This window comes from Triticum aestivum, chromosome 3B, assembly GCF_018294505.1.
Source record: "Triticum aestivum cultivar Chinese Spring chromosome 3B, IWGSC CS RefSeq v2.1, whole genome shotgun sequence".
In the NCBI taxonomy this organism is placed as follows: Eukaryota; Viridiplantae; Streptophyta; class Magnoliopsida; order Poales; family Poaceae; genus Triticum; species Triticum aestivum.
In genome coordinates, this window is record NC_057801.1 from 62,976,255 (window position 1) to 62,991,275 (window position 15,021).

General features: G+C 41.5%; 1 protein-coding gene across 2 annotated transcripts; it reads left to right on the forward strand.

The window, feature by feature from the left end:
* Positions 1-730: 730 nt before the first annotated feature.
* On the forward strand, positions 731-8,218 carry LOC123064774 (uncharacterized). 2 transcript variants are annotated; one of them, XM_044488169.1, is made up of 4 exons: positions 731-889; positions 988-1,306; positions 6,800-7,204; positions 7,839-8,218. In XM_044488169.1, the coding sequence occupies exons 1-3, from the start codon at positions 792-794 to the stop codon at positions 7,193-7,195; spliced, it is 813 nt and encodes a 270-aa protein (XP_044344104.1). In that variant the 5' UTR covers positions 731-791; the 3' UTR covers positions 7,196-7,204; positions 7,839-8,218. The 2 variants fall into 2 exon arrangements, with proteins under 2 accessions (XP_044344104.1, XP_044344105.1); XM_044488170.1 differs by having other exon boundaries at positions 988-1,156.
* The last annotated feature ends 6,803 nt before the right edge of the window (positions 8,219-15,021 follow it).

The following is a 15,021-nucleotide window of genomic DNA, read 5'->3' on the forward strand; positions in this document are numbered from 1 at the left end:
TTTTTAATGCGGAGAGAATCTGACTTTCTGATGGTATATACAAAGACGCTAGCATTGTGCGGGCGCCTGCTTCTCTCCCCGGTTACGATGCTCCATGTTATCCACTACAACGAGGTCTTGATGAACTTCAGAAAAAAAGCCATCGAATGAAAATCGATCGAGTCCCTCCTGCCATGAAGCATGACACCCGGATATCTCGGATGTGGACATGCATGCATGGACCGCTTTATGTTAGAGAAAGGCAAAGCGCAAAGCCTGACAGCGGTAGCCAGTGCAATTTTCTGTCCACGTATATCCAGTTACTAGTCTTCGTTAAAGTGAAAGAAAAAATCATACAAAAATACTCCCTCTGTCCAGGTGCATTTCTAATGGAATCCATGTATTCTAATAGTATTTGTCGCTATAATTAACTCCATTTTAGAGCATGATGTCCACTTATACTAACTTAAACAAGTGTGAACGCAACGAGAAATTTGGTGCAGCAAGGCACCCTGATTTCTCGCGAAAGAGGGGCAAAATTTTGGCATGGCCCACTCCTGCACGTCGCCGGTGTGTCCTGTGATCGCTGAGTGTGTGGAGTGGGAAATGCGCCACGTAGCGGGGGTCGCACCGCGTAGGTGGGGCCGCACCGCGTCGATGCTCTCTCTGGTCCCACTGATGGCATACCCCCACTGATAGCGCCTTAAATAGAGATCAGTGAGGTCCGAACACTTCACTACTTCCCCACATCACCCGCGGCGAAACGCAAGATCCATCGAGCCCACACGGAAGGCTCCCTCCCTCGTGATCCCATGGCCGTTGAGCTGCAGCGCGTCCCGATGGTGGGTGAGATCGAGAGCGAGAAGGAGGGATTCGGCAGCCTCGACCTCTGCGACCGCACGGCCATGTAGTAAGCACACTGCCCCAACACTTCAAGCTTAGCTTAATTTCCCTTGAAGAACGGATTTGATTCCCCGAGCGATCGCGTGAGCATTCTTTAATTTTCAGCGGGAGGCATGGGCGCTCGCTGGAGCCAGTGGCCGCCGCCAAGAACCTGTGGAAGTGGGTGAAAGCCAAGCTCATGAAGAACAAAACCTACAGCTTGGCCCCGCCGTCGCCGCCGACCAGTGAAGACCATATCTCCATCCGCGTCTCCTCCGACCGCGGCATCCCCGAGGTACTCGCCAGATCTGATGTCAGAACAAGCATACATTTATGTGCTGCATGGTGGGGCGTGCAGCTTAGCAAAGTGGCAACTATGGCCTCTGTGTTGACCAAGGGCTTCGATGTCCCCCGGAACGACAACAGCCCGAACTCTGGGCTGCAGGTGAGATTAGTCGTTTTCCCTTAATTTGGATCCCTCATGTCAAATTAGGGTTAGTCTCGTGGGTTGTTCCGGCCGTAGCCCTTTCATCTTTCTATGTTGTTCTGTGTTTGGTGGTTCGACACAAATCTGAGCCTTTTCCGCGTCGGATAATATACGCTTGTGTTTCTGTAGTTCATTAGCTTTCCCTTGATTTCCTCTACTGTGAGTCTAAGGCACTACTTTGGAAGTTTTTCCATTTTCAGGGAAAATTGCATAGTTATTTTAGCATCTGTATTGATGTATGTGTTTTCTTTTGGGGATTTTGGAGGTTCCTACATGAATCTAGTCGGTTTTTAATTCAAAATCTGGTTCGGGTCCATATATGTGTGTACTTTTGTGCTGATTAAAATTGGTATTAAAGTACTTATCTGTCTTTCTATTCCATGTCTCAAATCAAGAATAGAAGGGAACATATTTTGAGTTTGTAAGAGCAGCTTTAGCATGGACCATGTGTTAAAATTTGCAAGTTTGTTATTAGTATCTCAAAAGGTCCAAGGATCTTGAGATTGGCTGCGCGCTGAAATTAGTGGTTGCAGTCGTGCGGACACATCTTAAAATAAACAACGACGAGTACATATGCGTTCCTCGTATCTCCAGATTTCTTCCTCCCGAGATAAATAAACAAACATTTTTATTTGATTGATTCTGGTAGCTACCCCCCCCCCCCCCCCCCCCCCCGGGGGGGTGTGTTTGTGCATGTATTCATTCGCTTTTTCTTAAGAACAGTGGTACATCTGTAAAATTCTAGTACAAGTCAGCGGTGCTCCTCATCACGTCTGCTGTATAGAGCAGGACCTTTGGATCACTCGTTGAATGTCATATGTCGTTTCCTTATTTTGGTTTCTATCAGGTCGTCAGTCTGTAGTAGTCTTGGGGAGGACGTGCAGCGAAGTAGGTTGCCGACACCACGGTAGTAGGAACATGAGAGGGCTCATGCTAGCACAGGTTTACTTAAGAGCATCTACATTCTAGATAATATATCAATCATCTCGATCCCGAACTTAGCCTTGACGACCCGTCTTGGCACATTGGTTCCGCGGTTTGAAAATTGATCAGAACAGCCGCAAAAGTACACACATGCCACTACAGCCAGCGTACTTAGTTGTCATTTCATCGGTAGTCTCGACTGGTTCAAGCATAAGTGCATAACATCATTTTATGCAAGTAGTCAGCACGATGCTTGGGAAATTCTCTTCTCAATTCTCTCTTTGTTGTGCACATTTAAGACATCTATGACATAGCTAGCACAACCATTACCCAATCCTTAATCCCTACATGTGTCAGTACTGAGATTAATGTTTAATATCTCCTCTTTATTTCATGAGCCATGTTTTGCTTTATATAATATAAAGTGGGGAACCCTTTTTCGTCAATGACATGATTGTTGACATCTGCATAATTTTTATTGGATCCTCTAGTGCTATTAAATTACTCCCTCCTTCCCAAAATATAAGGCACGCTTGATTTTATACAGTCTTTGATGCACGACTTTGACCATTAATATATATCAAAATATATGAATTGTACAAGTATCAATAGTATCATCGTATTTGTGTTACAAAACAATTCTATTTCAAATTTATTTATAATAATTTTGTACGCATATAGTAATTGAAAATCATAGTCAAACTTGTGTGACAAAGAACAAAAAAATCAACACGCGCCTTATATTTTGGGAAGGGGGAAGTATAATTTTTTGTGTGGGAACTATTACGTATATACACCCTCCGTCCAAAATATAAGGTGTAATCGTTTTTAAAAAGTCAAACTTCTCTAATTTTGACAAAGTTTGTAGCAAAAATCTGTCAACAGGTATGATACTCAACAAATAAAAGATGAAAATATATTTTATTTGATATTTCAGGTTTCAGCCTCCCCTCCCCAATAAGCATTTTTTTTTGCTATCCCAATAAAAATAAGAAGCCGCATGCAAGCACATGTTTACTTAAGAGCATCTACATTCTAGATAATATATCTACCATCTTGATCCCGAACCTAACCTTGACGACCCGTCATGGCACATTGGTTCCGCAGTTTGACAAGCGATCAGAACAGCATCAAAAGTACACACAGGCCACTCCAGCCACCGTACTTGGTTGTCCTTTCGTTTGTAGCCTCTACTGGTTCAAGCATAAGTGCATAACATCATTTTATGCAAGTAGTCAGTAAGATGCTTGGGAAATTCTCTTCTCAGTTCTCTCTTTGTTGTGCACATTTAAGACGTCTTTGACATAGCTACACTAGTAGAAAACAGGGCTTTTGTCCAAACTCAATGTACACATTTGTCCCGGTTGCATCACAAACCGGGACAAATGTGAGCATTAGTCCCAATTCGAGCGGCTAAGGCGTCGGGAAGGCATTAGTCTCGGTTCAAATGGGACCTTTAGTCCCAGTTTGAGACACAAACCGGGACTAAAGGGGGTGATGCCCTTTAATCCCGGTTCGTGTCTCAAACTGGGACTAAAGGTTCAAACTCTACCCCCCCCCCCCCCCCCCCCCACACACACACACCATGTATCGCCTTTTCAGTTTTGTAAAAAACAAAAAATGATAAAAACTTCAAAAATCAAAATCCTTCGAGATGTAGTTAGGAAAATTAAAAAACTTAAATTTGGACATGTTTTGCAAACAAATGTTATGAAAAAGTAAAAGGGCCATATATTTCGCATACGATGTCGAAAAAAGCATAATATATCAAAAAAAATCAGCACGAAAATCCGCATCCGATTTTGACCGCCATAGGCCTGTTTGCAAATTTTTAGAATTCTCAAATTCTGAAAGGAAAAAAAGATATGCTCAAATTTCAGTTTTTTTTTGACTTTTCGTTAAATCTGGTCAAACCACTTATTCAAGAAATATTAGTGTTAATAAATAACTATTTTTAGTTTTTTTGACTTTAGGTCAAACTGTGGTCAAACTATTGTCAAATCTGGTCAAACTATGGTCAAATCTTGTCAAACTATGGTCAAACTATTTATTCAAGAAATATTCATGTTACTAAACAATTATTGTTTTTTAGAATAATAGTTTCAAACTCAAACGGTGCTTAATGCCCAAGTTCAACTCCTAAGGGTTAATAGGATTGACAGCTTAGTATTGTCAGGAAAACAACAAGTGCAGACTTGAAAACTAGGGGGAATAGAACTCGGATGTTAAGCGTGCTGAGGCTGGAATAGTGAGAGGATGGGTGACCGGCGGGGAAGTTAGACGATTTGGAATGAATGGGTTCATAATTGAGCAGTGAGGAGTGATTAGAGATTAAATTGTCAAATAATTCAGAAATTTGAAAATAAGGAAAAAAATCAAAAAAATCAATTTTTTTCAAAAAAACAGAATAACAAAATTTTAAAAAAAAATCTTTAGTCCACTAAAGGTGGAGCTCCAGACAGCGGCACGTGGAGCTCCTTTAGTCCCGGTTCATAAGCAAACCAGGACTAAAGGTTTGGGCTTTAGTCTCGACTTTGGAACCAGAACTAAAGGCCCATTTTCTACTAGTGCTAGCACAACAATTACCGAATCCCTAATCCCTACATGTATCAGTACTGAGATTAAATGTTTAATCTCTCCCTATTGTTGCACGAGTCATGTTTTGCTTTATAATATAAAGCAGGAACCCTTTTTTGTCAATGACATGATTGTTGACAACTGTATATTTTTATTGGATCTTCTAGTGCTACTGAATATAATTTCTGTGTGGGGAACTATTACATATACACACCCTCTGTCCAAAATATAAGGTGTGCTCCCTCCTTTCAGTTTATAGGGCTTATCTCAAAAAATTAGGTTTTTCGTTTTATAAGTCTTAATTTGATTGTTCCCCATCACATATTTAAATTTCAAGGTGCATTAAATTATTGCATGCAAGAATTAAGGGAAAATCAACCAATGCATGTACTTTATGCATGCATGCCTTACAGTTAATGCATTGGTAAAAACAATTTTTTGATAAAAACGAGCACATTTATTGGGTCCTTTAGCAAACTACAAAAATTATTTCACCGCTTAACATCTACCTTGGTTGGTTAGATTTTTGAATTGAGCCCTATAAACCGGAAAGGAGGTAGTAAAAGTTTTTAAAAAGTCAAGCTTCTCTAATTTTGACCAAGTTTATAGCAAAATCTGTCAAGAAGTATGATACTGAACAAATAAAATATGAAAATATATTTTATTTGATATTTTTCAGCCTCCCCCCCCCCCCCCCCCCTTCCCTGTCCTTTGTAGCTCCATTTTATTTGATTGATTCTGGTAGCTACTCCCACCCCTCCTCATTCGTGTTTTTTTTTTCGAAACGGACCTCATTCGTGTGTTTGTGCATGTACTCATTCGCTTTTTCTTAAGAACAATGGTACATGTATGACACTATCTGTACAATTTAGTACAAGTCAGTGGTGCTCTTCATCACGTCCGCTGTGTAGAGCATGGCCTTTGGATCACTCGTTGAATGTCATATGTCGTTTCCTTATTTTGGTTTCTATCAGGTCAGTCTATGGTAGTCTTGTGGAGGACGTGCAGCGAAGTAGGTTGCTGACACCACGGTAGTAGGAACATGAGAGGGCTCATGCTAGCACAGGTTTACTTAAGAGTGTCTACATTCTAGATAATATATCAACCATCTTGAACCCGAACCTAGCCTTGACGACCCGTCTTGGCACATTGGTTCCGCAATTTGACATGTGATCAGAACAGCCGCAAAAGTACACACACGCCACTCCAGCCAGCGTACTTGGTTGTCCTTTCGTCAGTATCCTTCACTGGTTCAAGCATAAGTGCATAACATTATTTTATGCAAGTATTCAGCACGATGCTTGGGAAATTCTCTTCTCGCTTCTCTCGTTGTTGTTCACATTTAAGACATCTATGCCATAGCTAGCACAACAATTACCCAATCCTTGATCTCTACATGTGTCGGTACTGAGATTAATGTTTAAACTCTCCTTATTATTTCATGAGCCATGTTTTGCTTTATAAATATAAAGCGGGGATCCCTTTTTCGTCAATGACATGATTGTTGACATCTGCATATATTTTTATTGGATCCTCTAGTGCTATTGAATATAATTTTTTTTGTGGGGAACTATTATGTATATACTCCCTCTGTCCAAAATATAAGGTGTAATAATTTTTAAAAAGTCAAACTTCTCTAATTTGACCAAGTTTATAGAGAAAAATAGCGATGTCCAAAATACAAAATCATTATCATTGGATTCGTCATGAAATATATTTTATTTGTTTAGTATCATACCTGTTGACAGATTTTGCTATAAATTTAGTCAAATATAGTAATGTTTGACTTTTTAAAAAACTAATACACCTTATTTTTGTAGTGGAGGAAGTATAATATAGGTAGCTAATACTTGTGAATCCAAATCTGGTTATGCTTGTTTTTATGTTGTCATTCCCTTACTCCATATTTCCACTGTTGATGATGTAATGCTGCTTAATTCCATTGTACAGGACGGCAACAACAACGAAGTCACTCTCAACATAGACTCAGAGTCCGTAGAGGTGCCTGATGATGAGCCAACGAGCGTGCCCACGATTTTGTTTCCAGCAAACCTCGCCGTGGCACTGTGGATGATGGCCTTGCTCACCCTAAGCATGGTCATAGGCACAGTGCTCTACAAGCCTGCCAGGGGAGGCGTCTTTGGCAACAACAAAAGCATCTACTACCTCACCCTCGCCAGCATCTTCTTATTTGGAGTCGCAGAGGCATTCACAGCTTACTGTGTGTCCCGCTCCCGTGACGCTAACAAGCGTCGTTTCTCCTTTGGGAGGGTAGTTCTCTGTGCCTCAGTCGGGCCATTCGTTGCCATTGTCGGAATCGGTGGTTTTACTTTCATCAAGGGCTAATTGAACATGGTTAGTAAATTTCCTCAAACCACATTTTGCTCTGTTCTTCACAGAATGTTAATAACATAATATAGTTTCATGGAATAATTTCACAAAAGCACACCTATCTTGTATCGGTTACTCGCCCCCTTCCCGTCCCCAAATTAAATTACAGAACCATTCCACATGTGTCAATCATACTGCCTTGAAAACTTTTAGTTCGGGGGAAGTCTTAGAGAATTTTAAATCATGAAACCACAATTAGTGTATAATACACTCTAGTGCTGCCAATACCTTGTCGGTGACGCTTGGGTTGCTAGGATCCCTCTCAAGATTAATTTTCTTGGAACCCAGAGATAAATGGTTTGGGAGAATGATAGTGGCTATTGTTGTGGGTGGAAGAGCACACCGGCCATAATATATTCACTATGTTAACGTGTATCATATGTATAGTTATGTGAAAGAAATCATGGTTGTGATTGGATCCCTAACTTATATCTTAGCCACAATATATCCATGGCTGCTGCATTTTTTTGATTAATCTTCACGGCATAGTCTAGGGGCTTCAATTTGGATTGTTAGAAACAAATTAGTAACCATGTACTCTCAGATTTAGTTAGCTACTGATGCTCTTTACGAAATGATAATTTTTTTCTATCTACAGCACTGCGCCACTGACTTTCGTTGAGCAAGGAAAATCCCATGGTGGCTACAGTGGCAAGTGGCAACAGTGTTTAAGGTCCAGAAGTGGTGGACCCGCTAGGAATTGGGAAGGCATTGCGTTGTTGTTGTTATTATTATTATTTTTTAAACTAGCTGCTTCATTGCCTTCGTTGCTACTCCCTCCGTCCGAAAATACTTGTCATCAAAATGCATAAAAAGAGATGCATCTAGACTCCGGACGGAGGGAGTAGTATCTTATTTTTGTGGAAACATTTATTTTTGGGTCTTTGTTAAGCTGTGCCCCAGCAATCATTTAACTCTCCTTTATTTTCTGGCTTGTTGATGGCCCAGCAATAACTCAACTCATCTATTTTTGGGATTCGATTAAGCTGGTGCCCTAGTATCCAGCAACAACTCAACTCCTTTAGGCTGGTTGTAATGGGAGTATCATAGGTAGTATCATGCATGCCAACTAGGCAACTTTGATGAGGTGGATAGAATTAAATGAAGTAAAAGAGAATTGAGTAGTATCATATCATGATACTGTATCATAATAAATGCTACACTAGTATGTGTCATGCATGGCAATAAATAAAGTCATCTATGATACTACTATATGATACTATGCATTAGCGAGGTAGTATCATATACTAGTATCATATGCATGATACTAACTTATGATACTACCCATTATAACTAGCCTTATTTTGGGGCTTCTATTAAGCTGGTGCCGTAGCAATAACTCGGCTCCTTTTTTTTGGGTACTTCTGTCAAGCCCCTGCTCCAGCAATGACTCAATCATTGTTGTTGCTTTGATTAGTATGCAGACTTCACAACATATGGATGCAAAGAGCTAGAGCCACCAACAAAACAAGGGAGAAAAGAGGAGTTATAATGTCAAGAGAAATCATATGGTCATAAAAATCTACTCTACTTTGTATACAGACCGATACTGTGATGTTATCATGCCATTAGAGCATCTACAACTAGACCATCCAAATCTTCCCCAGACGTCCAGGAAGACAGTGCGGTCACTCCCCGGACAGGAGAGCGAAGGAACAAAGCCATCCAACCAGACCCTCCAATTTGTCCCCATATGACCGGATTGTCCGCAAATACCTATATCCACACCATATATGGGGAGGATATAAGGATGTCCGGGCAGCCCTTCATGTAGGATGCCGCCCGCACTGGACCACCTTTTCTCTTTCTTTAATCTTTCTTTTCTCTCTCTTTATCCCTACTAATCACATGCATTTGACCGAACAATTTAGAAACAAAGTAGGGGACATGGTTGCATGCATGCACAATCGGAGGCTCAAAACGGATGCTCACGGTCACTGCCCGGGCGCGTTCGCAGATGTTTGAGGGGTCAGATTTGGCTACTGTGTTTGTAGATGCTCTTAGATCTCCACTAGTACTATGGAGGAAATTAAAAAAGATTGATAAAAGTGTGATGTATTATTTTCTTGCGTAAAGACAGTCTAAAATGTATCTATGGCACACCGAAAACATTAATGAAAACTGTTGTTACTACTATTATTTTGGTCTCTGGATTTGCCAAGAGGGAGAGACAATATAGACGGAAAATATGAGACAGAGACTGAGGAGCGACTTACAATATCCCAGAGTAGGAATGCTGCTATTGGCTTCCGAAAATATCAAGTTATATTTTCCGTACTTGTATAACTTTCTCAGGTTCTGCCGACACCAGTGGCCTAGCTAGCTTCGGGTATACATTTGACTAGCTTGCTGGATCTTGCATGGCTCAAACCTGGCATCTGGTATACAAATGGCAAATGGGAGGACCTGCCGTCAGTTCCACATGCAGTATATATACAGTAGCTATAATGTTATTTCCGTCGATATCGTTTCAATCATAAACAAAATACACACAAGAATGAGTGAAGGAACACTCTCATTCTCTACTGTTTGGGAGACTGATATGCGACCGAGAGTTCCGGGCTCCCCCCTTCTCAATATGCGACACCGCTACTTTTCTCCGTAGCCGGTGAGGCGGTGAGGTCGCCTCCTGGTGAGGAGAAGTGCGGATGTCCGTCCCGATGAGTATATAGACTGTAGACTACAGTAACGAGATGAAGGGTAAGAAAGAGGAGAGGGGCTTGGAAGTTTTGCTCTCCCTGGATCTGTGGTCTTGTGGAGTTCGTTTGCCCTGTTCCGGTTCAGATACGGTGATTTCGTTGTCCTTCCGCTGCTTCGTTCGTTTTGGTTGCCACGTTTTCTTTCTCTGTTCATTGGTGGTAAGTTCTTCAGCTTGCTGGACAAAGCGCTTGGCCCCGCCATGGCAGGTTCATCGGTGTATGGTTCCCATCTGGTGGCTCCAGTGAATCTTATCTGTTAGTTTTGCTGTTGTAGGTTGAGCCTTATCTTCATGTCCATATGATGGTGGGAGAAAACGCCTGGTGGAAGCTGCTGGGCATACCTATGATCTTGGTTGTTGTTTTTTCTTCTCTCTCTCTCTCTCTCTCTTTGAGTTTGTTCCATCTTTGTACTGACACGCACTTGATGCCATTTCTAAAATGAAAAAAAAAATACGTACAGGACAAGATTAAGAAAGGCAAGCAGAGCAACTTCCAGTCTGCATCATCCAAGAGCCTAACACATCCAAATACATGGAATGAAATGAAGTGCGAAGATGCCTTCGGGGTAAAGCAGAGTACGTAGTGGAGTTTGTGAGTAGTACTACCTAGCTAGCCCGCCGGAAGTCTCGAACACGCCGGCCGTTGTAGCCTTGCTTGCTCTTCAACGTAAGGAGGAAGCTGCGCAGGACATGCATGCATATATGCGTCTCCTTCCTCGCTAGCTCAGTTCGCCATGCCGTGTTAAATCGCCATCGACGCCTTGTCCCTGCGTTGTTAGGAGCTCGGATGCCATCCAGACCGGCCCAGATCTGCATCTGAACAGCAAGAGGAGGAAGATGGTGCGGGTGCTACGGCCGGCAAATGGTGTTTATATAGCGAGCCGAGAACTGTAGGTACACTTCAAAGAGTTAAAAGCACCCGGGTCCCCCAACTTGCATGGAATGTGATAATTTAGTCCCAAACTTGCAAAATGCAACTCCACCATACCCCAATTTACACTGGATGTGATGATTTAGTCCCGGGCCTATCACAGCACGACAAATGGCAGCCAGATGGCCGGACCGGTCGTCACCAGCACTTTGGCAAAAAACACTCTGTCGTTTTATCTAATCAACCTGCAGTACATGGCACCTGAATTAATTCTGTCTCAATTCCCTTTGCATCCACCCGTTCCTTCTTTGCCTCTGCCTCTGTTCCCCATCTCCAGCTCCCAGCTCCGTGCTCGCCATCGCCGTCAAGCTTTCTGCCGCAGTCCAGGTCGCCCTCATGGTCTCATGGTCAGACGGTAACTCCTCCTCGTTGTCGGACGGTGACTTCATCACCAGTTAGGTTAGCCACCGACGCCCCCATGGTTACTCAGCTAGGGTTAGGGTTCAAGCAGTAAAATTGGGTCAGAGCTTGAAGAGGCTGATTTGTTTTTCTTGTAGGCACCTGCCACCATTTTCTGCTCAGAATGGAGAGGCCCTGCTATTGAATTTGCTTCTAGATGTGAGCACCTAGCTGTCTGTGAGAAGTTTGTTGCCTTTGATTCAGTGGATAGTGGCAGGAGGTTTTTTAACTTGTGCACGGAAGGTTAGTAGTTAGCTATCTCATATTGCATTGGTGTATATTGCTTGCTATGTGTAGTGTGTTTCAAGTGTGGATGATAGTGTGTATATTGCTTGCTATCTGATTCTGCAATTCACTGAATTTGTTCAGTGTTAATATCTAACTGATTTTGTTCATTTCGAATAGTTAACTGAATTGGTGTAGTGTGAATAGATAACTGAACTTTTAGTTGTTAGCTCCATTGGTGCATTTAACTGTTAACTGAATTTTTATGTTAACTGTTTGCTGCATTTGTGCAGTTAACTATTAATTGCATTTGTGCAGTTAACTTTTAACTGTATTTGTGCAGTTAAATACATTTATGAACTTATCTAATTTTAGTGTTGTAAGTTATCACAATTGGTGCAATTAACTTAATGTTTGCACAATTTTATCTGAATTCTCTATTGTTTAATGTTAAGGGTAAATTGTGAATTTTTTTAATTCATAGGAAGGTCCAAAATGCCCCTTTGTTGAGTGGGTTGACCCTGAGTGGCCTGCCCCTTTGAAAATGAGCCTAGCTAGGATTTGGGGCATGTATGAGGATGAGAACAAGCTTAGGTTGAGGCAATGTTAATGCTGAAAAATATATTAAGATCCTGGGAGAGAAGGGAAAGATGAAAAAAGAGTTGGGGTTTTTTAAGCTTGATTTTGCTCAAATGGTGGCTGACAAAGAGCATGCATTGGCCCAACTGGGCAACACACAGCTTGGTCTGACGGACCCGAAGCAAGAACTTGAGAAGAAGAAAATTTGTGACAAATCCGTCACAAATATTCATCAGGTTGTAAGGGCCAAGGCAGGGAAAGAGAAGAACCTGATGCAGCAGGAGAGGAACAAATTAATTGAATAGAGGGACAAATTACTGGAAGATAGGGACAATTTGGTGTTGCAGAGAGATCAACTAAAGCAAGATAAAAAGAAGTTGGAGTACATGATAGGTGATCTATTCAAGCATAAGGAGAATACTAAGGGCAAGATAAGGAAACTAAAGGAGATGATGGATGAATTTGAGTGATTCATTGTTGCTGTAATGCAGAATTAATTTGTGGCACTTCAATTAATTTGAGTAACTTGTAGTAGATCTAATTTGTGGCACTTGAATTAATTTGACTAATTTGTGTATTGAAGTTTGTATGAACTGGAAGAGATATTCATGTAAGCTTTGTACTTCAAGTTAACCGAAGATGCATTATGTGTTGCTTGACTGCATTTGATAAACTGTGCAAAGTTATTTCAGTGTACTGTTGTTTTCTAGTTAACTGAATATTGTCAGTTTACTGAATTCTTTCAGTTTACTGGATTTGGCTGAAAGTGTTATACTTCAAGTGAACCAGTTATTGATCCTGTATTATAAACAACTGAATTCATCTCCTTAACTGATCCAGGTATTGCTCCTGTATTATAATGTTTTAGTTCACTGATGTTGCTCTGATCATCAGACCTGAAGTTGCTGGTGAAATCTGTATGGTCAACCATGAGTGCAAGCAATTTATGCTGAGCACTAGCTCTGATCATATGCTACAAATCTTCATCACCTCTAATTCTGATCAAACCATCTGAAATTGGTTTATCAGGTTTGCACCACTAAATGATGTGCTCATTTACTGGATATCCCAACCAAATCAGGTGTTCTCAAGGAATGCATAGGAGAAAGTGCAACAGTCAACATAGTCAAGCACATCAACAGTAGGGTTCCAGTACTCCAGTTTACTGATTGGGCCACAGAAAATTCCACCATGCTCAAATTCCAGTGTAAAAAGGGAGTATGAACCCTTTCTCCATTTTCTGCATCACACACTGCATCCAAAAAATGTACATTGTAATGACTAAACACTGCATAAGTTTCAAAGGTGCAAAAAATCCAGTAAACTATAGTAACTGAAAATTTAGTTAAGTGAAAATGTTCAGATAACTATAAAAAATCAGTCAACTAAAGAAAATAGAGTTAACTGCACAATTTCAATACAGAATATCACACTTGAATTCAACCTAATTTCAAGAGACTCCATTGTAAGAACTTACCACTGCATCAAATTCAGTAAACTACAGTACATAAAAGTTCAGTTCACTGCAATGATTTAGTTAACTAAAGAAAATTGAGTTAACTGCACAATTTCAATTAACTAGCTAGTGGGTTTACTGAACACTTCATATTGAATTCAACTAATTTCAAAAGACTCCATTGTACAAACTTATCACTGCATCAGAGTTAACTACAATTAACTTCAAATATTCAGTTTACTACAGAAACACAGAGCACATTAGGTGCACCAATTTGTCTGCATAAACATGCCCATAAATGAATTACAACTTTACCATGACCTTTAATTAATTTAACTAAAACTGCACTACAGATAACTGCACTAAAAGTTCGGAAAATTAGCACAAATAAGACGCTAACAATAACATCTTTAGGACCAAAAAAGAAGTTCCTTTAAGCCCACACATAGATTCACGACTGCAGGACACCTGAATCGACAACTAACAACATAACTAAACCGCAACTTAAAAGGCCGGAACATGTACTTTATCTGCCAAAAAACACTAGCCCTCATGCCAAAACCCAAGGCCAAAATCATGGGCCGAAACCCTAGCTCTACTGTGCCCTACATGACCCAACGCAAGCAACACGACTACAATGCCTTTAATCGAGCTCGAATCGCACCAATTGCAGCTCATGTCAACGGCAGAACAGGCGGGCTACGAGCGGCAGAGCAGACCAGAGGAGAGGGACGAAAAGGACTCACGGTAATCAGGAGGGAAGACGCAGAAGGGGCGGAAGAGATGAGCGGATGCAGGAGCCTCCAAGCCACCGGTGAACTCCGGCGACTCCGCCGCCATAGCTGACGTCATCTTCACCAACCGCCAGCCCTTGAGCTCATGTCGCCCCCGACAGTACATCACTAGTGTTCTCTCGAAGCGAACTGGGATTGAAGAGAATTTAATTCAAGTGCCATGGACCATGGATTGAATAGGGAAAAAGATAGGGGGTTTTGTGCAAAAGTGTAGGCGACGACCGGAGAGCCGAGGACCAAATCGCCACATCCAATGCAAGTTGGGGTATGGTGAAGTGCTGTATTGCAAGTCTGAAACTAAATAAAAAACGAGACCAACCCGAAATGGACTAGCCTGTTGGCATTTTTTATTAAAAAAAACTTCGTGAACAACAAATGTTCAAGCCAAAAGTTGAACTATAATAGGCTAGCTGCAAACTCCCGCGCCTTGCTAACTAAGGTACGTCCAGTTCTCTTTTAACTCCCCTCCACTTGAAAGGTGCATGTTCACCTTACGTGAGAGCCGACAACTCTTTGTCGGTACAGTTGAAAGGTGCCCGTTCACCTATCACAGTGATTTGATATGGGGTGACTGGACATGAATAGTGGCAGCTGGCACCGTCATTATTATTGTTTGATCGTAAGCTGGCACGGTCATTTCCCGACCGGACGCAGCGCGATTCCTGGCCGTTCACATGCGTAGGACATGCGTATGAGATG

Excerpts from the sequence above, each read along its gene's own strand:
- LOC123064774 (XM_044488169.1), top strand. The coding sequence starts at position 792 with ATGGCCGTTGAGCTGCAGCGCGTCCCGATGGTGGGTGAGATCGAGAGC. Across the intron at positions 890-987 it reads TGCGACCGCACGGCCATGTA|CGGGAGGCATGGGCGCTCGC; the intron begins GTAAGCACACTG and ends TTTAATTTTCAG. Across the intron at positions 1,307-6,799 it reads GCCCGAACTCTGGGCTGCAG|GACGGCAACAACAACGAAGT; the intron begins GTGAGATTAGTC and ends TCCATTGTACAG.